At 42.0% G+C, this 27,177-nt stretch overlaps 2 protein-coding genes across 10 annotated transcripts in view; one reads left to right on the forward strand and one right to left on the reverse strand.

Annotated features, from left to right (window-relative positions):
* Positions 1 to 1,841, reverse strand: part of LOC118547243 (uncharacterized) — a 215,832-nt gene extending 213,991 nt beyond the window's left edge. For 8 of the 9 annotated variants that reach the window (XR_013442322.1, XM_078057965.1, XM_078057966.1 and 5 more), the window contains exon 1: positions 983 to 1,410. Coding sequence is in view for 8 of the 9 variants with exons in the window: in XM_078057965.1 (XP_077914091.1) it covers positions 983 to 1,036 (54 nt within the window). In the remaining variant the exon portion in view is untranslated. Of the gene's footprint in view, positions 1 to 982; positions 1,411 to 1,707 lie in introns of those variants that run through there. The other variant, XM_078057963.1, reaches the window with a different exon arrangement.
* A 185-nt stretch (positions 1,842 to 2,026) lies between these two features.
* PATL1 (PAT1 homolog 1, processing body mRNA decay factor) overlaps positions 2,027 to 27,177 on the forward strand; it is a 31,799-nt gene continuing 6,648 nt past the window's right edge. Inside the window, exons 1-15 of the mRNA XM_036110591.2 lie at positions 2,027 to 2,385; positions 4,267 to 4,378; positions 12,242 to 12,456; positions 12,753 to 12,833; positions 13,447 to 13,641; positions 14,580 to 14,681; positions 15,144 to 15,233; positions 15,447 to 15,667; positions 16,929 to 17,018; positions 20,071 to 20,248; positions 20,730 to 20,853; positions 21,300 to 21,397; positions 22,171 to 22,230; positions 23,259 to 23,407; positions 25,128 to 25,287. Coding sequence (XP_035966484.1) covers positions 2,371 to 2,385; positions 4,267 to 4,378; positions 12,242 to 12,456; positions 12,753 to 12,833; positions 13,447 to 13,641; positions 14,580 to 14,681; positions 15,144 to 15,233; positions 15,447 to 15,667; positions 16,929 to 17,018; positions 20,071 to 20,248; positions 20,730 to 20,853; positions 21,300 to 21,397; positions 22,171 to 22,230; positions 23,259 to 23,407; positions 25,128 to 25,287 — 1,890 coding nt within the window. The 5' untranslated portion in view covers positions 2,027 to 2,370. The remainder of the gene's footprint in view (positions 2,386 to 4,266; positions 4,379 to 12,241; positions 12,457 to 12,752; positions 12,834 to 13,446; positions 13,642 to 14,579; positions 14,682 to 15,143; positions 15,234 to 15,446; positions 15,668 to 16,928; positions 17,019 to 20,070; positions 20,249 to 20,729; positions 20,854 to 21,299; positions 21,398 to 22,170; positions 22,231 to 23,258; positions 23,408 to 25,127; positions 25,288 to 27,177) is intronic.

The raw sequence follows: 27,177 nt of genomic DNA on the forward strand, positions 1-27,177 counted from the left end.
CCAGAGGCATCATACCTTATTTCTAAAGAATCACTTGTGAGAGAACTTGTACCCACCCCATCTTATTAAAGGATCTATTACACACACACACACACACAAAAAATGCATTATTCTCTTAAAGGAACTCTCAATCTCCCTCACAAACAGGTGTTCGGTGAGAAAAAATGGATAATTTTGTTAATCCTCTCTATGACACCATGACTTCTGTTTCTTTAAATACTGCGTATTATTTCTTTCTTTCTCACGTTTACCCACTTCATTTATATTCAGACTTTCCTATTTTCCTTTATAAACTGCTTTAGCTATATCCTGAAAGTCTTAATATGTTTTATCATTCAGTTCTAAACATTTTCTGCTTGCCATTTTATTTTCTTAAGTAGTCCATGAATTAGAGATGTTTCTTTTTAACGTCTGATTTCTAACACAGTGATGAGAAACATGATTTGTATCAAGGATTAGCAAACATTTTCCATAAAGAGCCAGTTAGTAAATATTTTAGGCTTTGCTTGCTTAATGGTCTCCACTCTAAGTACTAATCTCTGCCTTCATTGCCCTAAAGCAACCAAAGACAATTTATAAATAAATGAGAGTGACTATTCCAACAAAACTTAAAAAGGCAGGCAACGGGCCTGATTCAGCCAGGAGTCATAGTTTCCAACCCCTGGTCCATATAGTACAGATTCTTTGGTCATTGTTAGGACTTGCTGTTACCTAATACTGTTTTGTAATGTTCAGTGCATGCCTGAAACCCAACAATCATCTTATCCTCCGCCTGCTACTCTTCTTTAAGGTTCAGGCCTGGTCCCCATAAGCACTTGCTTTTGTTAAATTGTCACAGTGCTTCAGATACTAGGTTTTTGGAATCAAAGAGGCCCCAGTTGCCAGCTTTGCTACTTGCCATTGGGTTGTTTGGGGCAAATTACTTAACATCTCTAATCCTCTGGTTCCTCACTTACAAAATAGAGAAAATAATAGTACCTACCTCGTGGGGTTGGCATAAGGAAGGATTTAATGAGATAATCCATATACAGCACATAGCAGAATGCCAGGCAGATTTCAACCATTATTAGTAACATTAACATCATCATGCCATTGAACCACTACTCTGTGAGGCAGGTACCATTAAACCCATTTTACAAAGAAATTACGGCTCAGAGATGTTTAGACAACTTGCCCAAAATCTGATGGCCAGTGACAAAGCACCGATTCCCACCCAGAACTTCTATTTCCAAATCCAAAGTGTCCAGACTCAGACTCTGATTAGCATGTGAGGAATTTACTGTATGCCATTCCTAGGCCAGGCTGCATTTTCAGACACGCGGAGAAAGGAGTTGCGAAATGCACAGGAATTAATTCTTCGCGGTTGAAGTTTAGTCCTTACGGGAAAAGAGAGTGCCGTGAGCGCAACGGGCCGAAAGGGCCTGGGCGGTGCCAGCACAGGTCGCGAACCCTCAGGCTCCCGGAACCAGGGTGCGGAGGCTTATAACCAGGACAAACTCTTTCCTGGGCGCAGTCCGCTCGGGAGGTGGTGTCCCCCAGCCGGGGTGGCGCTCCGCGGCCTCGATGACCTTGCTGCCCACGGCCGCGCTGCCCTTGCTGGCTCCCCCGCGCCACGTGCCCGGAGCGCCTGGCGCCTAAAAATATCACCCTGGTTGAACCTCCCGGAACCAGACTCCGCTTTTTATAAAAACCGGGCGCCGTCATCACCTCGAGACACATAAATCACAGCCCCGACCTGCTGTGGATTCAGCGGGTGACGTGCCGCTCAAAGTGGCGACGAATTCAGCCCCTTTCGATGACCTGCACCTGCCGGGCTTTTCCCCCTCTACTCCGCGCACAGGGTGTATCGCGAGGACAGCCGAGCCCCCCCGATGACCGTGCTGGTCGCTGGAAAAACAGCCCAGGAACCTCCATTTCTCCCAGCCCGGGCTCAGCCTGGGTCTCTCCAAAGCCACATCCTGTGACAATCACAGGGGTTTTCTCCGCCCCGTCGGTGACGGAAAACTCGTGACTCGGACCTGAGCGCGGGGCGGGCGCAAAGAAGCCGGGGGCGGAGCTGCGAGTCCGGCTCGCGAGGAAGCCCCCGACGGGCGGCGCGTGCGCAGTCTCTCTCCACGGGACCTCCTTCCCGCCGCTGACACTAGGAAGCGGGACGCGAAATCTGTCCCCGCGCAGCCGCCGCGCAGGGCGCCGACCGGGGCGGCCGCCCTCCCCGAGGCGCGCCTGTGCACGTTCCCACGCACGCTCCGGCGTACGGCGGCGGCCAGGGGTCGCGAGCCGGTGGAGGACCCGCGCGCGGAGGACCGGGCAGTCAGCGCTTCTTCCCTCCCTCCCCCACTCCCCTCCCCGCTCCCTCCCCCCTCCCCAAGAATGTTCCGCTACGAGGTGAGCTCTTGCGACCGGAAGTGACCCCTCCCTCCCTCCCGCGCCCCCTTTCCTCTCTCACCCCCCGCGCGTCCGTCCCGCGCCCCTGGGGAAGGAGGGGCTGGCAGCGGGACCCCGGGGACCGAGTAGAACGCCTGGGGCCTGGGGTCGCGGGTTTAATCCGAAGGCGGTGAGCCGGCTCCAAGGGGCGGGACTGTCCTATCAGTGGCCGCTGGGGAGAGTTGGCCTCTGTTTTGGGGTGGGGAGCGTCCGTTAAGTGCTGTAACCAGACCATCCCCCACCCGCACCCCGGGAGAAGCCGCGGAGGGGAGAGCGTTGCACCCACCCCCTGGCTCTTCTTGAGGGAGAGTCTCCCAGGAAAGCCTAGAGTCACGTTTCCCGCCCTGGACCCGGAACCAGCTCCCCTCCAGTTACACACACACCCGTCCGCACGGGCACCCAGCGTGGGGGGGGGGGGGGGCTGGACTTGCCCTTTACTGAGGCCCGAGACTGTTTACCAAAGAGGGCTCCGAGTTGGGAGGGGGCGTGTCCCGCGGAAGTTCTGGGCGAGTGGAGGGAGACGTGGGTTTGGTGACCATCCCGGGAATGTAGCAACAGTCGAGAGTCCTGACCTGCCACTAACTCACTGTATGACCTTGAGCTACTCTTAGTCTCCGGCTATAAAGTTTCTAGATTTGTAGACTGAAAGGGCTGCTCTGGGTGATCCTTAAGAGTCTTTATAATTTAAAAAAGCAGTGATTTGGTTAAGTACATCTTTGTGATTTGGAAAGGAGTGCAGCTAGAAGTTGCCTCTGCTGTGGAGGCAGTTGTATGCCTGCTTTGTGGAAGTTTGGAAGGGCTTAAGACGCGTAGAATGGCCTTTCGGCCTAACCTTGCTTTTGGGAAAGCCTATTTAAGGAGGTTGCCTGGCAAGGTGTATCACAGACCTGCCTGTTGATACGTGGTATTGTGATTCTGAGTCTTTGCAAACTGGGGACACATGTACTTGATAGGAATGGTTCAAGACCAAACTGACTTGATGTAAACATGGAGATGATGGGGTGCAGTGGGCAGAGTTGCCAAAAGAAAAGAGAACTTGGAAAATAAGAAATTAGTTGAAAACTGAAGTGGAGCGGGGTAATATTTAAAATAGAACAGACCTAAATTATTGCGGTGATAACTAGCATTGTTTAGCAATCTATAATCTTTGCCAAATCTTTGCCTCATTTAATCCTCGCAACTCTCTAAGGTATCATCCCTTTGTTACCACTCAGACCCTAACACAGAGCTGGAGACACAGTAGGTACTTAAGAGGTATTTAATGAGTTAACCAGAATATGACTTAATCAAGTTTGCACCACTTGTAAGAATGGGGCCAAAACTTGAATTCACCATATCACAGCTTTTCCAGAGTTCACTTAATTGGGGTTGAAAATTTAGCTTTCTGTTTCATCACCAGAGTTTGGGCCTACAGAAAACAGAACGGGGGGAAATGAAGAGAAAGCTTTAAAAGGACATAATAGTTGAAATTTTGACATGAAAATGAGGAACATGATACTTTTGTTGAAAAGTATACATAAAACTCAAAATAATGATAAAGTGTGCATTTTGAGTTGTCATTACTATTCTAACCAGTGATGTCAAGAAAGTTGGGGGCCCAATTCCTTGGTTGCGTGAAGAAATACTACTAGTAGGTTCTTGATAGAGAAATGGAGTGTTTGGGAAAAGAGAAACTGAAAGAAGATACTGCCATTTTCCAATGTCAGTAAAATTGGGGGTAGAAAAAATGCTGTCTTTATAAGAGGTCATGAGCTATTCTGATCATTGGGAAGATAAAATGAACATTTTTTAGATGAAGGTGTGAACTTCATGAATAGATAATCTCTTTTCTCTTTTTTTTAGTCTTTAGAGGATTGTCCTCTGGATGAAGATGAAGATGCATTTCAGGGCTTGGGAGAAGAAGATGAAGAGATTGATCAATTCAATGATGATACATTTGGGTCAGGTGCCGTTGGTAAGTGACATCTTTCTCTTATAATGTCATCTTGGTCTCTTGCTCTTCAAATGTTCTTTTTTGTAAGTGCTTTGTCTTAGTAGGAGTAACTACATTCACAAATTTAGCAAAATATTCTATTCTTGGTCTCAGAATAGTTCAGTCTTCACTGGAAGCATCTATCTCAATCCCCTGGGCCCCTTTTTTGCCTCATTTATGTATAAAACCCAGATGTTCTCTGAGCCCTGTGCCTTCCAGCTATATTATCTATGGCTCTAGGTTGATGCTATAAGGCATGCAAATGGTTAGACAAGTAGACATCTTATAAAGATTTAAAATAATCCTAGAAGAAGGAAATTTTAATTTGTGGAACATGTAACTTTTGGAAAACTAGTAGACTAAAAGAAAACTTGGACTTGGGTGTGTATGTTTTAAAACTCAGTTAACCATTGATGTATTGCATGACCCCGCTATTGCCTTACATAGTATCATCAATAAAATAAAAAGAATTTTATTCTAAGAATTGTGGTATAGGAAGTCTTCTTAAGTTAGAAAAGTGTTGTGCACAGATGAAATTTTCTCATCCCAAGATGTAGATAAATATTTTAGGAGTTGTTAAAGGGTAAAAAAATTAAAGAGCCAGACTAAACTTAACATGGCTCAGAGTTACAATAATCTAAAATGGGAAACTTAGGCAACAGTTTTGTATGGTAAAGTTTGAGAATTAGAGATCCTAGAGCAAATATACTAATAAAATGTATTTTCAAAAAAGAAGTAGGTAAGAGTTAATGCAAATATTTTTGCTTTAACCATTGGTGTTGAAAAGTAGCAATAACTGTTTCTGTTGGGATGTGTAAATATGTGTGATTTCTTTGGAATCAGCATTTCTGTCTATGCAGCAAATATTCAAAGTTAAGTAGCAAGAGGAAATTTCACAATAGTGACTGATCTTAAGATGTTGAATATCAAAAACAAATAAAAGGTCTTAAAGGTGTGATAATGGTTACTCATTTTGCAATGATGTGAGTAGCTTGAATTTACTAAAACTTAGATTGAGCTGAATTAACTGGAAAAAATGAGAAAGCATAGTATTGTTAGTCAAGGTTTGCAAAATTCAGTAGAGATTAAAACTGCCACTATCAGGAGCAGCAAGAGAAGCACTTAAGGTAGAAGCGAGACTGATTACAGAAGGAAACCAAAGACCTTTTGGATCATAGCCATAGTTTAGGAGATGAGAGCCTCCAAGAGGATGACATGATCTAAGATGCTGTTCTCTCTCCATGGAGATCACTGGGAAAGAGATGCAGAATAGAATTGCAAATGCAAGGAACTGATGCGAATTGCAAATTGTTTTTGGAAGTTAGTTTAGTAATAACCTGTAGGATACAATAGAAGTTACATTGTGTGCTTGTTTCTAGAGCTCCTTTTCTTTTAAAGTATTGTACTGAATGTTATTTTTTTTTATTTTTTTTTATTTTTTTTTAAAGATTTATTTATTTATTTGACAGAGAGAGACATAGCGAGAGCAGGAACACAAGCAGGGGGAGTGGGAGAGGGAGAAGCAGGCTTCCCGCTGAGCAGGGAGCCCGATGTGGGACTCGATCCCAGGACCCTGGGATCATGACCTGAGCCGAAGGCAGACGCTTAACGACTGAGCCACCCAGGCGCCCTGAATGTTATTATTTTTTTAGCAAATTCCTCAGGATTAAATAAAGTTGATGGAATTGATCTAGAGATATTATATTAAAATGAGATGGCATACTAAGATGTCCTCAGTTTTGAACCTGGACAGAAGAGAAATAGTCTCATCTCTTCTCATTGACTTCCAGCATGCTATGGACAATCTTTTTCTGCTTCTGTGTTCCTCACAAGTTGGGGAAAATATTGCCTTAAAAGGACATTAGAGTGTACAAAACTGTATGCGATATAGTGGGAAAAAGAAAAGTTCACACACGTTGAAAAAGCCCCTAGGGTTACATGGTAAAAGAACAGGTAGTAAGAAGTAAAGGCAGTGAAGTAGCATATGGTTAGCCCACTTTGTACCCTAGGGCGTAAGTGATTAAGAAAGACTTTTCTTGGTCAACAAAGTTTATAATGGAGAAAAGATTTCCAAATATGAATCCTTATAATATATACGAATTATAAAGTTAAAATCTTTCTTGGGGGAGAGAGAGAGAGTCTGCGTATGCACACGAGTTGGGGGGTAAAGGGAGAGAGAGAATCTTAAACAGGCTCCATGCTCAGTGCGGAGCCCAATGCAGGGCTCGATCTCAGGACCCTGAGCCAAAATCAAGAGTTGGACACTTAACTGACTGAGCCACCCAAGTGCCCCTAAAGTTAAAATCTTAATTCTTCAGGGGCGCCTGGGTGGCTCAGTCGGTTGAGTGTCTGATTTCGGCACAGGTCCTGATCTCAGGGTCCTGGAACCAAGTCCCGTGGCTGGCTCCCTGTTCAGTGGAGAGTCTGCTTGGTCTGCTTGTCCCTCTTCCTCTACCCTCCCCCAACTCCGCACCTGCCCCCCCCCCCCCGCACTCATGTTCTCCACACTTGTGCATGTGTGCGAGCTCTCTCTCTCTCTCAAATAAATAAGTAAAATCTTTTTTAAAAAAAAACTTAATTCTTCATAATATCTTGATATAAATATTGTACAGATTTATTTACTAAAAAAAATTGCTAAGTCAACCTGTGATTTGTTTAATGTACCGTACAGGTAGATAGACAGCTGGTGTAAAGAATTTAAACCAGGAGGTAAAATGTCAGACCTTTGACATATGTTATGGTTTGATAGTTTTTAACTCAAAGAGTGGGTGTTTTGAATGATACTTGTTAGTAGTTATTTTAAGTCACTGGCTACTAATGCTCTGATGTCATCTTTCCTTAAGAAACTAGTCCTTGGGCGCCTGGGTGGCTCAGTTGGTTAAGCGACTGCCTTTGGCTCAGGTCATGATCCTGGAGTCCCAGGATCGAGTCCTGCATCGGGCTCCCTGCTCAGCAGGGAGTCTCCTTCTCCCTCTGACCCTCCCCTCTCACGTGCTCTCTCTCTCATTCTCTCTGAAATAAATAAATAAAATCTTAAAAAAAAAAAAAAAAACTAGTCCTTGTCTTCTCCATGGAAAAATGTTTACATCATCTTAGAGCAGTAAATGGTCACGGTAATCTCAACTCATTCTCTAAAAATAAAAGTTTACACTTACACAGTGCTTATTATCTGCTAGGCACCATTCTAAGTGTTTTATATTTATTATTAATCCTCACAACCCAGTGAGGTAGGTACTATTATTATCCTCATTTTAACAAATGAGGAAGGAAAGTATGAGAGAGGTAAAGTAATTATAAATACAATCAGGGTAAACTACCAGTTATGTTTAAACAAAAGTCCTTGAGGAATCTCTGGGAATCTCCTACCTCTGCTTGGAAGGGGTCCCCATTCTTTCCACTTCCCTTTTATTGATAGCTGCTGTAATCTTTAGGGACTTAGGTTGCCTTAAAATTAAATCACCTGTCCTTCCTTTTCATGTTGTGTGTACTCAGAAATATTCCTGAGATAGACAGCAGCTGGTGGGGGAGGGTGTGTGTGGGTGGATTCAGTAACCTGTCACATCAGGGTATAAATTAATTAGTTGAAGGAAAACAAATACTACTTTTTCTTCATTTCTCTGGTATTCCTTTGCCTGCCCTTTATCATTCTAACCATTGTGGATCGAGGTCAAGCGTTGGCATATCTAAGTAACTTTATTTTTAGGTCATTTGAAAAAGATGAGAGTGAAGTATCCTCTAATGGTAAGGGTGTGTGATCTCTTGGCATACTGCTTCACATTTTTCACAAGAGCAAGGAAAACCTAAAATGATAATGATGGGATTCTGTGGCATAGATTCCTTTGCTTACATGTTTGAAACAGTAACAGTCAATTCACAACAGAGCCGTTCTCACAGAATATGGCTATTTAAGCAGTGTTTTTAAATTAAGGACAGGGCGCCTGGGTGGCTCAGTTGGTTGAGCGACTGCCTTCAGCTCAGGTCATGATCCTGGAGTCCCGGGATCGAGTCCTGCATCGGGCTCCCTGCTCAGCAGGGAGTCTGCTTCTCCCTCTGCCCCTCCCCCCTCTCATGTGCTCTCTCTCTCTCTCTCTCTCATTCTCTCTCTCAAATAAATAAAATCTTAAAAAAAAAAATTAATTAATTAATTAATTAAGGACAAACTATTCATCTTTGGTAGGATCTGATAAACTTAGTAAGCACGAGTATGGGACGTGGTGAATGAAGACAACGCAAGTTTAAGAACTCTTCTGCATTAGAGCAAACCACTAACAAATTAACTTCTTAAATTGGGGAAATAAATGTAAAAAAAAAATCCCCTCATTCAGGATTATAGAGTCCCCATTTTTTTGGCATCACTGAGTTAGTGAAATTGCAACAAACAATCTATCCTTTAAAAACGTGCTCAGCTTACTCTTCCTTAGCAAAGATGACACAAATATTAATGTCACAATTGATTTATTTATTTTTTTAATTTAAATTCAATTAGCCAACATATAGTACATCATTAGTTTTTGATGTAGTGTTCAGTGATTCATTAGTTGCATATAACACCCAGTACAATTGATTTTTAATAACACTAATCTTTAAGAATATTTTTCCAGATAACTGATAATTTAAATTAATACTGTAGTTTTCATCTAAAGTGAGTTTTTTTCTTTACCACAAATAGTACATTCAAATATACCACAGTGCCCAAAGACTAGACAGTGGTTCTCATCATACCAAATTATACATCTGGAAGTCTCCCTTCACTTGCTTTTTGGATCACTAGTGTTATGTGATACATTGTTATGAAATAAAAATAATGAATTTTAAGGATTTAAGGGACTTAGCCTACTTAATAAATATTTGCGTAAGATGTTAAGATATATATAATACTACGGTATTAATCATTACATTGAAAATTTGCAAATAATCCAAATTTCCATCAGTAAGAGATAAGTTAGATTAGTATATCAATAGAATAGAATCTTAAACAGCATTAAAAAGAATGAGATAATGTTATCAATAGTTACATGCAAGTGTATGTACATGAAAAGTGTCCAAGATGGATTGCTTAAATAAAAAGAAACAAGTTAAACTTTATGGTATGCATTTTGAAAAACTTAACATACCTGTAGAATTCTGGGGAACTTTCTAAGTTACATATTTTTGTGATGTTTAAATTTTTAATTAATGTGTATTTTCTTTGTAAGCAGGAAAAAAGATAATTTTAACAAGTTGTACATGAGCCCCTCAGAAAATTGTCAATAAATCTAAATCTTTTTTTTTTTTTTTTAAGTGGCTACCATTTATTATACCCTTCGTGTATACCAGGCACCTTTTTCTTTTCTTGTTACGGTGCTTCCAGTTCTTCTTTCCCCTTTTTTTTAATGAGGTATATAGAGAAATTATGTGAGAAGGATTGCCACTGAGGACACTTGCAGAAAGAATTCTGTGTTTTTATGTTAGTTATAAAGAGAATCATCGGGGTGCCTGGGTGACGCAGTCAGTTAAGTGTCTGCCTTTGGCTCAGGTCATGATCCCCGGGTCCAGTCCTGCATGGGGCTCCCTGCTCAACAGGGAGTCTGCTTCTCCCTCTGCCTCTGCCCCTGCTTATGCACGCTCTCTCTCTCTCTCTCTCTGACAAATAAAATCTTAAAAAAAGAGAATGATCTGTTATTCCTTTCTGTTGAATTTTATAGGGCATAAAGAACGAAACTAAGAATAAAGTATATAGGAATACATGGGGTTTTGTGAGTTTGAAAGTCTTGCATGTTTAGATGAGGTGAAGATAGCATTAAAATGAAAAGATTATTTAGGGAAAGCTTCCATGAGGAGGGAAAGATAATCTGAGTTTGAATGCCAAAAGGAGCAAAATAGTGCGTAGAGCTTTTCCAGTGGAAGCAGAATGGAGCGATGAGATGGAGGAGCACTAGAATGACAGAGTGATGGAAATAAGGTCTAGTTTTGAGAAGCTGATGGAGGGCTGTGAAGATTTTTACCTATGCTGTAGCAGGACTCAAAACTAAAGCTGCATCGGCATACAGAGTGAGAAAACAAGCGAGCGCCCGTGCTGCAGACTGCGTAGGAGTGTGCAGGGATAGCCAGGTGGTGTTAACGTGGAAGAGGACCGGACCCAGGTCCGGGTCACCATCACCTTCGCCCCAGCCGCAGCTGCAGTAGCTGCCCGGCAGGCCTCCATGCTTCCAGTGTTTCTGCTCCTTTCCCCGCTCATCCCCCACATCCCGAATCTGTTCTCAATAAAGCAACCAGACTGTTTCTGTCAAAAAGTCAAGCCATATCCAAACCTCCAGTGGCCCCCCATTTCAGTCAGAGTGACCCAAAAGGAGCTCCCTCCTACTGCCTACTTGGCCTCATTTTTTTCCTGCTCTTCCTCCTTGATCATTCCAGTCCAGACACATCCTTGCTGTCTCTCAAAATCATCACTCGTCTTTAAGTCCTTTCTACAGACTGTCCCTCTGTGTGGAACACTTTTCTCCCAGATAATCCACATGGCTAACTATCTTACCCTTGAATCTTTGCTCAGATGTCACCCTCACAATGAGGTGTACCTCTGACGATCCCGTTTAAAGTTTTCAACCTGCTTTTCCTCCATATGCCTATAGCATTTCATTTCCTGATACAGTATCTAATTTACTTATTTGTTAAATTTATTGTCTATTATCTGTCTCTTCCCTGCTTGAAGGAAAGTTGCAGGAGGCCAGGGATCTTTTTTTTTTTTCCAAAGATTTTATTTATTTATTTGACAGACACAGCGAGAGAGGGAACATAAGCAGGGGGAGTCGGAGAGGGAGAAGCAGGCCTCCCGCGAAGCAGGTAGCCTGATGCGGGGCTCGATTCCAGGACCCTGGGACCACGACCCCAGCCGAAGGCAGACGCCCAACGACTGAGCCACCCAGGCGCCCCGGAGGCCAGGGATCTTTATGTCTTTTGTACACTGATCTATCCCATGTCCCTAAAACGTTAACACATAATAGGTGCTCAACACATGTTAATTGAATGAGATAAATGGATTTGAGAGCTTGTAAAGAAGATGGCAGGTATAATCTAAAAGAACGTGTATGCTAATGCAGTGAGTTTTAACTTTTTTGCCTGATATGTCATAGACTCTCAAAACCAGGGATGCCTGGGTGACTCATTAGTTAAGCGTCTGCCTTCGGCTCAGGTCATGATCCTAGGATCCGGGGATCGAGTCCCTCATCGGGCTCCTTGCTCAGTGGGGAGCCTGCTTCTTCCTCTGCCTGCCACTCCCCCTGCTTGTGCGCTCGCACACACTCTCTCTCTCTGACAAATAAATAAAATCTTCAGGAAAAAAAAAAAAAAGAGGGCGCCTGGGTGGCTCAGTTGGTTAAGCGACTGCCTTCGGCTCAGGTCATGATCCTGGAGTCCCGGGATCGAGTCCCGCATCAGGCTCCCTGCTCGGCGGGGAGTCTGCTTCTCCCTCTGACCCTCCCCCCTCTCATGCTCTCTCTCTCTCATTCTCTCTCTCAAATAAATAAATAAAATCTTTAAAAAAAAAAAAAAGAATCTCAAAACCAACAGGTTGTTGTGTACATACCTATCACCAGTTTAGAAATTGTTTTCAGAATACGGTTTGGATGCCACTGGTAACGTATTAAGCTTTATCACTGTAAGTGCTTGAGTTATATTCCTGGTATGATGTTATTAGTCCTTAATAGTGAAAAGCCCACTTTCCTATGCCCCTTCGTTTAACTCTTATTTCATGTCTCTAAGTGGAAATTTACTATCTTCTGAAGTTAGAATCGTTCATTTGGTTAACAGAAGAATTTCATAAAACTTCTAGTCTCAGTATGAACTATATTTCTTATGATTTCCTTACAGATGATGATTGGCAGGAAGCACATGAGCGCCTGGCTGAATTGGAAGAGAAGCTGCCGGCAGTTAATGAACAAACAGGCAATGGAGAAAGGGATGAGATGGACTTGTTGGGTGACCATGAGGAGAATCTGGCAGAAAGGCTCAGTAAGATGGTGATTGAAAATGAGCTAGAAGATCCAGCTATCATGAGGGCAGTGCAGACCAGGCCAGTTCTGCAAGTGAGTAAGTTACTCTGATTTGAGAACTATCACAAACTAGTAATTAAGGTAAAGTATTGAGCTGTGCCATTTTGTTTCATCTGCTACCCTGAGAAACTTGCATATACCATAGAAAACTGTTAATATAATTCCTGATCACAGCAGTTGAAGGTAGGGAATAATGTATATTCTGGAACACTATAATTTCGTCTTCTCAAGCAGTTGAGACTCTTTCGGAGCCTTGTTCACCGAAAGCAGGTAAATTGTCCAGAAAGCTCTCACTATTCCATACTTTGTGTGTTTTCCTTTTTTGTTAGCCCCAACCAGGAAGTCTCAATTCCAGCATCTGGGATGGATCTGAAGTTCTGAGACGAATCCGAGGGCCACTGATTGCTCAGGTATTAAACATTTTCTCTTTATACAAATTCCTAGTATCCGAAAACTCCTGTCTTGATCCTTTCCTTACTGAAACAATGTATAGATGTATATCATTTGCCGTTATGTTGATTACTTAACCCAGTGCTCATAGCTGTACTGGTTGATTGTACACTTACTCAGCCTCCAGGCAATGCTCACTTGACTGTGCTTTATTTTGAAAGGCTGAAAGGGAGCCATTAGAATTCAGATTTATTAGCTTATAATTCAAATTTCTTAAGTCGTTTCTAGGCAAAACCACAGGAATGGAGACCAGATCAGTATCTACCAATGGTTGGAGGTGGTGGGAGGGCTTGACTGCTAAGGGACACTACAGTAGGAGTTTGGGGAGTAACCAAACTGCTCTGTTCTTGATCATGGCAGTAGATCCATGAATCTATGTATTTATCAAAATTCAGAGGAGTGTACACCAAAGAGAGGGAATGTTACTGGATGTGAAATAAAATTTAAAAATAATTTCTCAAGATGATTTTGGCATCTGTACAGATTACTAAAACATTTTAAGGTGGCTATGGGCTAATTTTCTCTCTCTCTCTCTCTCTCTCTTTTTTTTTTTTTAACTATTTCCTCAATTAGGAAATGCCTACGGTGTCTGTATTAGAATATGCCCTGCCTCAGAGGCCCCCACAGGGTCCAGAAGATGATCGAGACCTTTCTGAGCGCGCATTACCACGGCGGTCAACTTCACCTATCATTGGGAGTCCGCCTGTTAGAGCTGTCCCCATAGGCACCCCACCTAAGCAGATGGCTGTACCCAGCTTCAACCAACAGGTACCTCTCATTAACAGGCACTCAGCCCAGGATATTGGGAATCTGGGCAAAATTATTTGGGAAGTTGGCAATGCTGGGAGGAGGGTGGAAGTTTTGGGTAGGCATTAGATGAGAAAGAGAAATAGCCAATTAGAGGAGAAGGTAGTACAAATAAGAGACACATTCCCTAATGCCCTTTGCTGGTGCTGCTCGTGTTGCTGCTGCCTTTTAACTGGGGGAGAAAAAGGGTAGTTAGCCACATGTAGTGTATATATCCTTTTCCAAGTGTTTTGCTGGCTGCCCACAACATTGGCAGAGAGGTAACTGACAGCCGGGGGGAGTGGGGACACACAGCATTGTCCACATCCCTTTTTACCTTTAAGATATCCCTGCTTTCCCTAGAGCCTGTGCAGTCCTGTTCCATAGACTTTCCTCCACCTGAAACCAGCAGCTGAAAAGGAAGGCCAATTTGGAAGGTATGGGGGGAGGGTGGTGTTGGTATGGCCTAGTTAGGCTCAGTATTCTATGAAACGGTGGAGTCACAATGTATCACAAAAGAGCTGAGCATGGCGGCCATATCACAGGGGCTTCAGAATAGGACTTAGTTAATCCTCCAGCTTTCTTATCATTCCTTCTCCCTCACTGCTACCAAAATAATATCCTCTTGCAGAGAATTTGCAAGTCAGAATATCTGTTGGTACCTCCCTCAGATAGCATGGAAGGGTGGGGATAACTGGAGAATTAGCTAAATCTTCCTCAGTTACAAGTGGCACGGTGCTTGGTGTTTACGAGAGGAAGTGACCAAAGGTTCTTATGTGAACCCATAGCCGTAGCGATTTGCTTAGAAGTAGGGCTTTGCATTGAGTTCTGTGTCTCTACCAGTACTTGAGGGGAGGGAGTGTAGGTGGAGGAAAAACTGACTTCATTGAGTGTAGTTGTGTATATATTTGTCCTGATAGATCCTGTGTCCGAAGCCTGTCCATGTCCGACCCCCGATGCCACCGCGTTATCCTGCTCCCTATGGTGAGAGAGTGTCTCCAAACCAGCTCTGCAGTGTCCCGGTATGTCCCTTCACAACCTGATGAAAACGTGCAGCATATGGTTCCTGATCGCTACCAGTATATAGACATCTCTATATTAGGTGTGCTTTTTATAGTCTCCATACTTGAATTTCTGGATCTTACGGTCCCCAGGTCAGAAGGCATGGTTCATCATGTTCAGTTGTTTCATACCTGAGTTGGGTTTTTTTTATCTTTAAAAATTCACACCCAGCATGGTCATCTGGTTTCCTGCTATTTCATTCCCTCATCCTACCGCCTCCTTCTTCAGGTGACATGATCATAGTACTTCCTGATTTCTAGCATTGCTCTCTTTCATATTCCTTCCATAGACAGCTTGATGATACAGTTTGAGCATTTTTATATCCAAGTTTATGCTGTATTCCTACTAGATTCCTTTATTATATCGATTTACCTATTTCACAGACTGTGTATAATTTTTTGTCTTTTTTTTTTTTTTTTTAGAATTCTTCCCTACTCGGTCACCCTTTCCCTCCTAGTGTTCCTCCTGTTCTCAGCCCTCTCCAGAGAGCACAGCTTCTTGGAGGAGCACAGGTAAGCCTGTGATGAGCCAAACCCATGAAGAGCTCTCTTGCTTTCCTAACATTCATAGGTGATCTCTCTCTTGGCTGTTAATCAGGCTCTACTGCCTCTCATTTTTTCCTTCACTTTTTCAAATTATTGATGGAAACAGTATTCACTTTTCTGTGGATAAAAGCAAGAGGCCTTGCTGATTCACTAAATCTGAGATCTTGTTCCTCTTTCTAGCTACCGCCTGGACGGATGTCTCCCAGCCAGTTTGCACGGGTCCCTGGATTTGTTGGTAGTCCGCTTGCTGCCATGAATCCCAAGTTGCTGCAAGGGCGAGTAGGGCAGGTGCTTCCCCCAGCACCCGGCTTCCGTGCCTTCTTTAGTGCTGCGCCCCCTGCCGCTCCGCCGCCTCCGCCCCAGCACTCCCCTGGCCCAGGGCCGCACCTGCAAAACCTAAGGTGTGCAAACTAATGCCACTGTTGACCCATCAGTCGCCCAAGGCTCTTTGTCAGTGAGGCCTCCATGTCTGCAAGGGGTGTGTTTTGAGATGTTACTCGATAATCTACTCATCAAACACAAAAATGTTTGACAGTATCCAGGCATTCTTACGAATTAACATTTCACTAAAGGCACGTGCTTCCTGTGTAATTTGCATATTGTTAGTTAATCACCTCTTTTATTTCTTCTGACATTTTTTAGGTCTCACTTTATATCCATTTTACAAACATACAGGTGCACAAAGTGCTTATCACTTAACAAGAATTACCACATGCTAAGGACCAGAGATGTAGATGCTAAGTAGTCAGCTCATCTTGGTGCTAGCTAAGTTGCACACTTCTAATCTGGTTTTATAACGGGTTCAGGTTCCTGCTTCTAGTGAAATTGTATTTTATTACATGTCATAATCGTATCAGGATTCCTCAGAGAGAACCAATGAAATATATGGATACACACACATATGTATGTATGTATGCACATACATAAAACTTTATATAACAAAAAGATTTATTTGAAGGAATGAATAAAGCAGGCCAGCAAAGTGGAAATTCAGATAAGAGTTGAATTTGCAGTCTTGAGTCTGAAATTTGTAGGGCAGGCTGGCAGGTTAGAAACTCAGGCAGCACGTCTGTGTTTCAGGCTTGAGGCAGAATTCCTTCTTGTCTGGGAAATACCAGTTTTTGCTCTCAGTGCCTTCAACTGGTTGGGTGTAGCCCACCCACATTTTCAAAGGTCCTCTTTTTTCTTAATTCTTAATGACATCTACAAAATACCTTCACAGCAACATCTAGACTAGTGTTTGACCAAACAACTGGGCACCATAGCCTATGGCCAAGTTGACATAAATTGACCATGACACATACATTTTCAATATGATTTCCCAAATAGTTGAAGCTAAACTACATTAAATCTTAAATCTTAAAACTTAACTACATTAAATCTTTTAAGAGACTTCTGTTTACAGTTAGGAAGAATAGTTCTACTGCTTCACTGCTAATTCACTCAAATTTTATGATCCTCTTCTTAGGAGTTGAGAATTAATTAGTCTTTGTAGAGGACATGTAAAAATGTATCAGTCTTTTCCTTCTGAAAGATCTCCTGAGAATAGACTTGAACATTCCCTTGAGTGCACTTGTGTGAAGTTATCCTATACTGACAACATTCTCTAAAACTACAGATCACAGGACAGCGGAATTAAAAACCTTTCCCTTTTTTTCTCAGATCTCAGGCCCCAATGTTTAGACCAGACACAACTCACCTCCATCCACAGCACCGTCGGCTCTTGCATCAGAGACAGCAACAGAACAGAAAGTAAGTACTCGGGGCACCTGGGTGGCTCAGTCGTTAAGTGTCTGCCTTCAGCTCAGGTCATGATCCCAGAGTCCTGGGATCGAGCTTCACATCAGGCTCCCTGCTCGGCGGGAAGCCTGCTTCTCCCTCTCCCACTCCACTTGCTTGTGTTCCCTCACTTGCTGTCGCTCTCTCTGTCAAAGAAATAAAATCTTTAAAAAAAAAGAGTAAGTACTCATCCAGCTCCTTGGTGGTTTCTTAATTCAACTTTTAATTTTGACAGTGTAACAAGGTGCTACTAATTTAGTTTACTTTTTAAGTAAATACAATTAGTATTAAGTTTATGTTACTGGTAAAGAAGATCATATATGCTGTCATTTTATGTTTTTGATACACTAGCTTTTAATTTTTTTTCATTTTTTGAGAGAGAGTGGGATGTGGGGGAGGGGAGAGAATCTGAAGCAGGCTCCACAGGACAGAGCCCGACACGGGGCTTGATCTCACAACCCTGAGATCATGACTTGAGCTGAAATCAAGAGTCAAACACTTAACCAACTGAGCCACCCAGGTGCCCTGATACACTAGGTTTAAATGACAAGATTTTTATCAACTGATTTCTAAGATTCTATAAATCTCTTTATCATACATCAGAAATATAATTTAGATCTGATTTTTTTTAAGTCATTTTATACTCCTTACCAAGTTCTTAACCATACTCTTAACTACCTTTGTTTATGATCTCAGCTCAGAGGTAACTTTGAAATATAATGGCTAGCCTTGTATTTCAGTCTTAATATAAAGCCAACAGCCACTCTGTTTTTGCCTGTAATCTAATCTTTTTTCACTTCTGATGGCACTTCCTAATCCCAGTATCATCAACAAATATAACTATGTATTTATATGTGTAGCCTGGCTGTGTATCAGGCCCTGTGGTAGGTTTTGGGGACTGAAAGAAGAACGAGATGTGTCAAAGTCCTCCCTTCCTGGGGTTGACGTTCTATAATCACTCATATACAGAAAATAAGAAAATTAAACATAACTTTGAGGTTTCTTTAACCTTCAATTTTATGGTTTTATGTGTGTAATTCCTTCTTACTTTCAAAGAAGCTCTAGAATATTTTTTGGAGGGGAAAAATAGGCTCTTAAAATAAGACACAAAAAGTGCAAACCATAAAGGAAAAGATTAATACATTTGACCGTGTTAAAATACGAAACTTCTAGTGCCTGAAGTTAACAATATGGTTTTATGTATTTGAGAATTTATAAAGAGTGTGGTTCTCATTCATGTAAAGTGTTATTGCCACCAAAAAAAAACAATGGGAGATACAGAAACTCAAGTGTTGAATATATCTATTATCTTATGTGTGGTGATGGTATAATGAGTGTTTGCATGTCCGAACTTTTAAAATTGTACACATTAAATATGCACAGTTCTTTGTATGTCAGTTATACCTCAGTAAAGCTGATAAGAGTTTGCTCATATGTGGAATTTAAGAAACAAAACAAAAGAACAAAGGAAAAAGAGACAAAAACTCTTTTAACTATAGAAAACAAACAGATGGTGACCAGAGGGGAGGAGAGTGGGGGATGGGTGAAATAGGTGATGGGATTAAGAGTACAGTAACATTTAAAACGATTGAAGCATTATATTGTATATCTAAAACTCAAAAAAAAAAAAGATTTCAAGCTTGCTTATAGTCAGGAAAATACAGATTAGGATTAGATAACAATTTTACATCATCACATAAGTAAAATTTGAAATGTCTCAACACTGTCGCCATTGGCAAGAATATTGGTTAGCCTCAGCCTCTTGTGGGAGAATTTGGCAGTAAATAATAAGGTTGAAAACGTGGATACACCACATGCTAGCAGTTCTTTTGGGTATGTACTTGGGTATGCTGTCAACACAGATAAATATGAAAAGCATCATGTTGAGTAAGAAGCAAGGAGCAGACTTACATCTCTGGTATCATTTATGTAAAAGTTAAAGGCACACAGAATAATACTGTATAATATTTAAAGACGGATACGTGAGTCATGAGTCTTAAAAACATTGCAGGGAGAGGCGCCTGAGTGGCTCAGTCGGTTAAGCATCCACCTCTTGGTTTCGGCTCAGGTCGTGGTCTCCCAGTTGTGAGATCGAGCCCCACGTCAGGCTCCACGCTCAGCGTGGAGTCTGCTTGAGTTTCTCTCTCTCTCCCTCTGCCCCTCCCCCCGCACGCACATGTGTGCAGGAGCGCTCTCTCTCTCAAATAAAATCTTTTTTTTTAAAAAAAAACATTTCAGGGGCGCCTGGGTGGCTCAGTCGTTGAGCGTCTGCCTTCGGCTCAGGTCATGATCCCAGGGTCCTGGGATCGAGCCCCACGTCGGGCTCCCTGCTCAGCGGGAAGCCTGCTTCTCCCTCTCCCACTCCCCCTGCTTGTGTTCCCTCTCTTGCTGTGTCTTTCGCTGTCAAATAAATAAATAAAATCTTTAAAAAAAATTTATTTTCAGGGGGAGTGCATACAAACTCCTCTGAGAAGGAAGGGAGGCAGGAAACCAGGATCCAGACAGGGTGCAACAGTATGTTGCTTTAATACTACTGTTTAAAACTCTGAGGCAAATTGGGGCAAATAAATTTTTTTTTTTCCCCACTAAGTCTGCGTGGTGGATAAATGAATGTTTAATGTGGGCTTTTCTCTATATTTGAAGTATTTCGTGATTTTTCAGCAAGTTAAAGTGTATCGATGGTGAGTCATACTGGCCTGTGTTCACACCTCTGGCCTCGGTTTATTGTCTTCAGTGGAGAACATAAAGCCACCTACCTCTTAGCGTTCTTGTGGGGCTTAAACAGAAGTGCGTGGGTGACAGTGCTCAGCACGTGATGAGGCACTCACATCTCAGTCTTGTTTCTTTGTGTATGCATAGCTCTTCTCCGACGCTGCCATTAGATTCAATTCTTTTCCCTCCTTTGTTAACAAAAGCAAAGTGGAATCTTTTTTTAACTGGCCCAGCTTGTTCCTGAATTGGTACAAGGCCTAACGAGTGCCCTGACGTGGAGCGAATGCGCCCCTGTGTCCATGTGTGTTTTCAGTCAGCATCGCAGTCTCAATGGCGCCGGAGACAGAGGGGGTCACCGGAGCAGTCAGGACCATCTCCGCAAGGACCCCTATGCCAACCTCATGCTGCAGCGAGAGAAGGATTGGGTCTCTAAAATCCAGATGATGCAGCTGCAGAGCACTGATCCCTACCTGGACGATTTCTATTACCAGGTAGGTGGTCATCCAGTCCCTTACTCTGGTGAGCCACTCAGGGAAATATCGGTAGACTTAAATACTGACAGAATCTTCTTTTGAGGTGGTATTCAATTGGGTCAGAATTGACTAAGCAAATTCTGTCCTCTTCCGAAGCTGGAGAGCCTCTCACTATTCACTAGAAGGTTTCTGTACATGCCTTTTATTCCTTACACACAGAGGCTCCCGGGCCAATGTTTTGAAATCTCTTTGGCATCAATAATCTGGTTCTCTCAGTTAAAAATATTGGCAGTCTAACTTTGAAGATATTTCCATTGAGGTTGGGCTTTTCCATAGGCTGGGATTTTTTGAGACGTAAATATCTGGCAGTCTAGCAAAAATTAAAGATCGATACATTTATAGAGTCCCAAGTTGTTGCTGCCACCAGTCTAATCATGTATGATAAAGAGCAGCCATACTCTGGGCTTGTGTTGCAACTGAAATCATCTTCACGTGGTAGAATTACTTTGAAAAACTGGAGAAACTGTCAGCTGCTGAAGAAGTACAAGGCGAAGGCCCGAAAAAGGAGCGCACCAAGCTCATTACCCCTCAGGTGGCCAAACTGGAGCACGCCTATAAGCCAGGTAAGGTCCTTATCCCTGGGCCCACAATAAAAGAAATTCAATGAGCTGCCAATATGATAAATAGAACTGTATAGATGACTGGATATAGAGATGTTCAAAGCTCATTTATAAGGACTATTGTCCTTAAATGCAGAGGCCTGCCTTTATTCCATGGAATGAGTGGTTTAGCAGATAGACTTATAGATCCTTTAGTGCTTGAGATTCCTTAACTTTTTGAACTGGGTTCTAATTTCTAGTATACCTATAATAAAGGGGAAATACTTCAGATTTTTATCATCATTGCAACAACAAAATGGGAAAAGATAGGTTTGGGTAAGAGATCACATTAGATACATAGATTTTTGTACTGAACTGTTAGGCTGTGAAAGAATAGAGACTATAAAGGTCTTTGAAACTGCCTTGCCTGCATTGCTGAGTTATTTGTTGGAAATGTTTTGTCCTTGCAGTGCAGTTCGAGGGCTCTTTGGGAAAGCTTACTGTCTCTAGTGTGAATAACCCCCGAAAAATGATCGATGCCGTGGTGACATCGCGGAGTGAGGATGATGTAAGTGTCAGCAGAATTGTGTGTTTAAGAAACTCTGGGTCGTCACTGCTGCCTGGGGGTCATTGTGGGAGGGAATCAGACACAACGGAGTTGTGTGTTGTCGAACTCGGAGTTCCCCCCGGCGTGTCTTGGTGTTCTGGTTTCCTGCAGGTGGGCTGAGGTGCTAACACCTTCCACTCCAAGGCAGCCAGGCTAGACTTGGGGTGGCAGGAGTCTTTAAACTGGGTAACTGGCTGCAAACAGCATTGGTTGTTTATTCCAGTTTCAAAAATTACCATTTTTCTATGTGTTTTAAGATTTTCCTGTGATTATCTGCATCTTTACTGCATTCTATAACTACCTTTTGCCTGTCTGTAAATTCAGTTCAGTAGTCTGTGTGGGTTAGTTCAGTCTGTTCTATGACCTTTGTCCAGTTAGCGTTGTTTTAGATTATTAACTTTCTTTTTTTTTTTTTTTTTAAGATTTTATTTCTTTATTTGAGAGAGAATGAAAGAGAGAGAGAGCATGAGAGGGGGGAGGGTCAGAGGGAGAAGCAGACTCCCTGCTGAGCAGGGAGCCCAATGCAGGACTCGATATCGGGACTCCAGGATCATGACCTGAGCCGAAGGCAGTCGCTTAACCAGCTGAGCCACCCAGGCGCCCAAGATTATTAACTTCCAAGAGTTAAGATTCTTTTACAGTATTGTTACAAATGGAACTACATATGCACACTTAGAAAATTATTTTTAACAGAGGCAAAGAATTCACACTGAATAGTCTTTTCTTTTTTTTAGGAGACAAAAGAAAAGCAGGTTCGGGACAAGAGACGAAAAACCCTTGTCATCATTGAAAAAGTAAGTTTTAGAATTTGTTGCTGTAGTTAGTTGCAAATAAGGAACTGTCACATGTATGTGTATGCAAGAAGTGGAAAAGTAAGCAGTCAGTGTTCTGCGATTTTAATTAATGAATATATTCTTCTACATGCCTGTTGTATATCAGAGCGCACTAGAAAAGAATGTGCTGTGCCTCACCTATGACCCCGTGGAAAGAACACTGCAGTTACAGTGTCCTGGGTCTTTGTCCAAGCTTGTTCAGTTAACTGCTAAGTGCTTGGAGGCAGGTCACCTTTCTAAGAAAATGAGAGTAAAAATTACATTGTTCCACCTGTGAATTAATTGAGTTAATTAAGTCAGTTCACAGGTATTTACTGGATAGCCCCTTGGATGCTAGGCACTGTGCTGGGTGCTAAGTAAAATTTGGTACTCTGTAGGCGATTCATTTGTAAAGTGTAAATACCATGTAGCAAGGCCATAGGCATAGCAAGGAAGAGCACGGAGTGTGGAACCAGGCTGCAAATCACGTCTTCTCCATTTCTGAGTCTGTGACTTGAGGCAGGCTACTTAACCTTTCTGTGCTGTCCTCATTTTCTTCATCTGCAACAGTGGAGATGATAATATAGTCTCTTTCTGCCTGGGTTGTGGAGAGTGTCTGGTGAATGAGTACATGCAGAGTGCCTTGAACAGTGCCTGGCACCCGGGAGTAAAATTATTGCTGCGTTTATAAGTAGAATGCATCACTTGAAGCAGTGATACAGATCATTTATGTTAACAATGCTATTCTTGCTGCTGGAAAGTTTGCAAAGGGTATAATCATTCACTGTCATCTCCTGGGTTAGTGGTCAGGAGGGACAACAAACGGAGGAATTCTTTAAGTTCTTTCACTATGTTTTTCTGGATTCAGAAGAGCACCTTTTTCCTCTCAGTCTTACTACAATTCGTTTTCGCTCTTTTGTCTTTACCTGGTGGTCTTAAACTGTGAAATTGTTTATCAAATACTCTGATCCTGACCTAGCATGCTATGGCCTGCTTTGTGTCTCACTTAGACGTATAGTTTACTCCTGGATGTGGAGGATTATGAAAGGCGGTATCTCCTAAGTCTAGAAGAAGAGCGACCTGCCCTGGCGGATGAAAGAAAGCACAAAATTTGTAGCATGTATGACAACTTAAGGGGGAAATTGCCTGGACAAGAGAGGTAAGAATTGTACACTTGGAGGGACACGTGAGACCAGCTGGACTCCTTACTCGGCTGACCTGAGCTTTCCACATTTCTGTCTTTTGGATATCTTCCTTACCATCCGAGGAAGCTCAGAGTCTATCCTTCCGGCCTAACTCAAATGCTGCATCATATAAAGCATTTCATAATCCTTCCCAGCCAGGAAAAAAATCTCTTTATTCTGGATTCATTTATTCGACACCTACCTATTCACTATCTGCTAGGAACTACGCTGGGTACTAGAGACACAGTGGGGAACATGATTTGGTTTCTCTGTTTGAGCCTATAGATTGTACTTGCTTTATGCTTTATTCTAGCGTGTTCAACCTTGGAATCTTCATGTAGTGTTTTCTACTAAGATGGAAAGCATAGATATTTATACTTTCTTGGGATTTCCATAGAATACTCATACACTATGGCAGCCAATCAGTCTTCCAGTGAGGACTAAGCTCCTTAATGTATCTTTTTATCTATATCTGTCATCTCTCCCACCCAGGATCTTGCTGACAGTAAATGTTCTATAAACCCCAAGTGTTGGGGCGCCTGGGTGGCTCAGTCATTAAGCGTCTGCCTTCGGCTCAGGTCATGATCCCAGGGTCCTGGGATCGAGCCCCGCATTGGGCTCGCTGCTCAGCAGGAAGCCTGCTTCTCCCTCTCCCACTCCCTCTTCTTGTGTTCCTTCTCTCACTCACTCTCTCTTTCTGTCAAATAAAACAAATAAAAAAATCTTTAAAAAAATAAAGTAAAATAAACCTCAAGTGTTTATTTGATGAATGCAAGAGGACTCTGTCCTGAAAACTCCCTTTCCTTTGCCCTTTCAAGAGAATTGGAGATTCTTCTAAGTCAGGACACTCACGAACCAGAACATAAAAATAAACCCCTTCTTTTTAACACACCTTTTCTGGAGTCAGGTTGACAGGCAACTGGTTGAATAAATGTGGGCTTGTCCATAGTTGGGAATGTTATGGGGCCATCAAATCGACGTAGTTAAAGTGTTATCTATTGAGGTGGAAAATTGTCACAAGAAGTTGTTGGGTGAAGAAAGCCAAGTAACAAAGCTGTATGCGTTCTCTGGACTTTTTTTTTTTAATTTTCTTTAATGAAAAAATATACAGCCCAAAGGTTCTTAAAAATGGTAGCAGTAGGGGCGCCTGGGTGGCTCAGTAGGTTAAGCATCTGCCTTCGGCTCAGGTCAGGATCCCAGGGTCCTGGGATCGAGTCCCTCATCAGGCTCCCTGCTCAGTGGGGAGCCTGCTTGTCCCTCTCCCTCTGCCGCTCGCCCTGCTGTGCTCTCTTGCTCGCTCTCTGTCAAATAAATTTAAAAAAAATAACAATATAAAGTTAATTCTGAAATGATTGTTTTTATATCCTTTTTGCTTATGTATGTTTTTGGATTTTGCTGTATCAACCATGTTATTTGTCTAGTTACATAAAACTTAAAGGAAATGAACACCTGTAGTTTGAACAAGTCTATTTAACATACGTTTGTGAAAGGACGATTTTCTACATTTGCGAAACTTGAAAAATGACTTGTTATTATTTGGTTGAGAGTTGGAGAAGTAATTCCCACTATTTTGTAGCACAGGTCATCGTAGCGTGAAAATGAGCACAGCAAGTTCGTTCAGTAACATGTAAGAGGAGATAAAGGATGTGTCAAATTGTTCTTGCTGACCTAAGTGAGCATTTCCTTCCCCTGCAGGCCAAGTGATGACCACTTTGTACAGATCATGTGTATCCGAAAAGGGAAGAGAATGGTTGCCCGTATTCTTCCTTTCCTCTCCACAGAGCAAGCAGCTGACATTCTCATGACAACAGCCAGGAATCTCCCTTTTCTTATCAAGAAGGATGCACAAGATGAGGTGATCCCCCATGTGGGACTTCTTTCCTTTGGGTCTTCATAGTTGATAAGGTTTCTAGAATCCAAATTTCTTATCTTCCCCTCTTCCTATTTCTGTTGTTTTGTCTAACCTTCAGTAGTAGGATTTGATTATTTAAAGCAAAAGTCTACTCCAGGACTATACTTTTAATCCCATTTTTGGTCCAACAGACCAAGTTCATAAACTGAGGAATGCAATAATCGCATCGTATTTGACATAGTCGTGAAGCTGTGTTGTGTATCAGAATTTCTTGGGCAGCAGATAATTCAGCCCTACTCCAAACATGTTGAATCAGAATTTACAGAGGAAAGGCCAGGGCTTCTGTATCTCTAACAGAATCCAGCTGAATCTGATGCTCACGAAAATTTACAAACATATGGTCTTGGTTACTTTGCTGGATATAAAGTATCACGCACTGGGCTGTTGTCAGGAGCTTAACATTCAGCTGCAGACTCCGTTGATTGGTGTCACAGAGGAATCAAGCCAGTGCCCGCTGTGCTCGTAAATAACGTTTATCATGATGTAAACTAGGCTGGACTTAGCAACGTGATTTTCAAGTTTATAAGTAAACTTTTGGTAAGACTTGCTCTCTACTTATCCTAACACTTGAAAAATTGTTCGATTTATTTATTCTAAATGATTCTATTTAGAATCATTTTAGAAGTTCAGAGCAAGAAATTGTTAAGGGTAGGGCAGTTATTACTAAGTGTGAGGTTCAGAATGTTAGAACTTATGAGAGTAAGCCTCTCACATTAGATGATGCTTGATCAATAACCAGCTGGTGATGATCCACAGAAAACATGATGCCAAGATACCTTGTTAAGTGGTATGGCATGAAAGAGTTGAAAATTCACTCCTTCTGAAATCATAATGAGTTGAAAAAGTCCTTAAAATTGTAGCACGTGCAGAAGAAATTAATGCAAAGTTGAGGCGTCATCATCAGGAAAAGTGAAGTGGGATGAGACAAATACATTTTTTAAAGATTTTAAGAAGGAAAAATGGGTTGGAGGAAAGTTTAAGGATTTGAGGTTTATCCTAGAAAATGGAAGCCAGACAAAAAGCAGCAACTCCCTTACAGCATATAGATTATTGTAGGCCATGGGGTGGACACTCACAGTCCTAGAGGAACTCATCAGTGGAAACAAGTTTGGGAGGGCTTCATTCATTCAGTAAATATTTATTTATTCAGTAAATATTTATTAAATATTTATTACATGTGTATGTACCAGGCACTATTTTAGGTCTTAGAAATACATCGCGCAGAGCTAGGAACTAGGAATTCAGAGATGCTTGCCTTAGTGGAGGTGTCTGCTAGTGAGGAAAATTTGGTAATTATAGGGGCAGAGTTTACACCTCCTTGTGTTAAAGAGTAATAGACCACATCTCTGAATACCATTTCTTGAAACAATAACTAGTTGCAGGTCTGAGGCATAAAATATACAAGGTAATCGTGGACTATCTTGTGCCAGAAAGTAAGGAAGCTAAAAGATTACTAGGGTGTCCCACGTGAAAGATGCACAGACAAAGCTGAAGGGGCTCCTGTTGGCCAAAAATGGGATAATTTGCATCAGAAAGAAAAATTACAGAAGTGGATTGAAATATATCAAATATTTTTAATTTAATGAGTTCACAGTGATACCAAAAAATATATTAATCACCTTCCGAGATTGCTAGGCCATCAACTCATTATTCTGAAAATGGGTAAATAAGGAAAAGACTCAAAACATTTATCCTGCCTTTTTATTACAACCAAATATCATTGTAACCAGAAAGTTGATAATAGAAAGTTCTTTCTAGAAGAATTTCAGCTAAGGGGTGCCTGGGTGGCTCAGTCGTTAAGCGTCTGCCTTCAGCTCAGGTCCTGATCCCAGG

This window comes from Halichoerus grypus, chromosome 11, assembly GCF_964656455.1.
Source record: "Halichoerus grypus chromosome 11, mHalGry1.hap1.1, whole genome shotgun sequence".
In the NCBI taxonomy this organism is placed as follows: Eukaryota; Metazoa; Chordata; class Mammalia; order Carnivora; family Phocidae; genus Halichoerus; species Halichoerus grypus.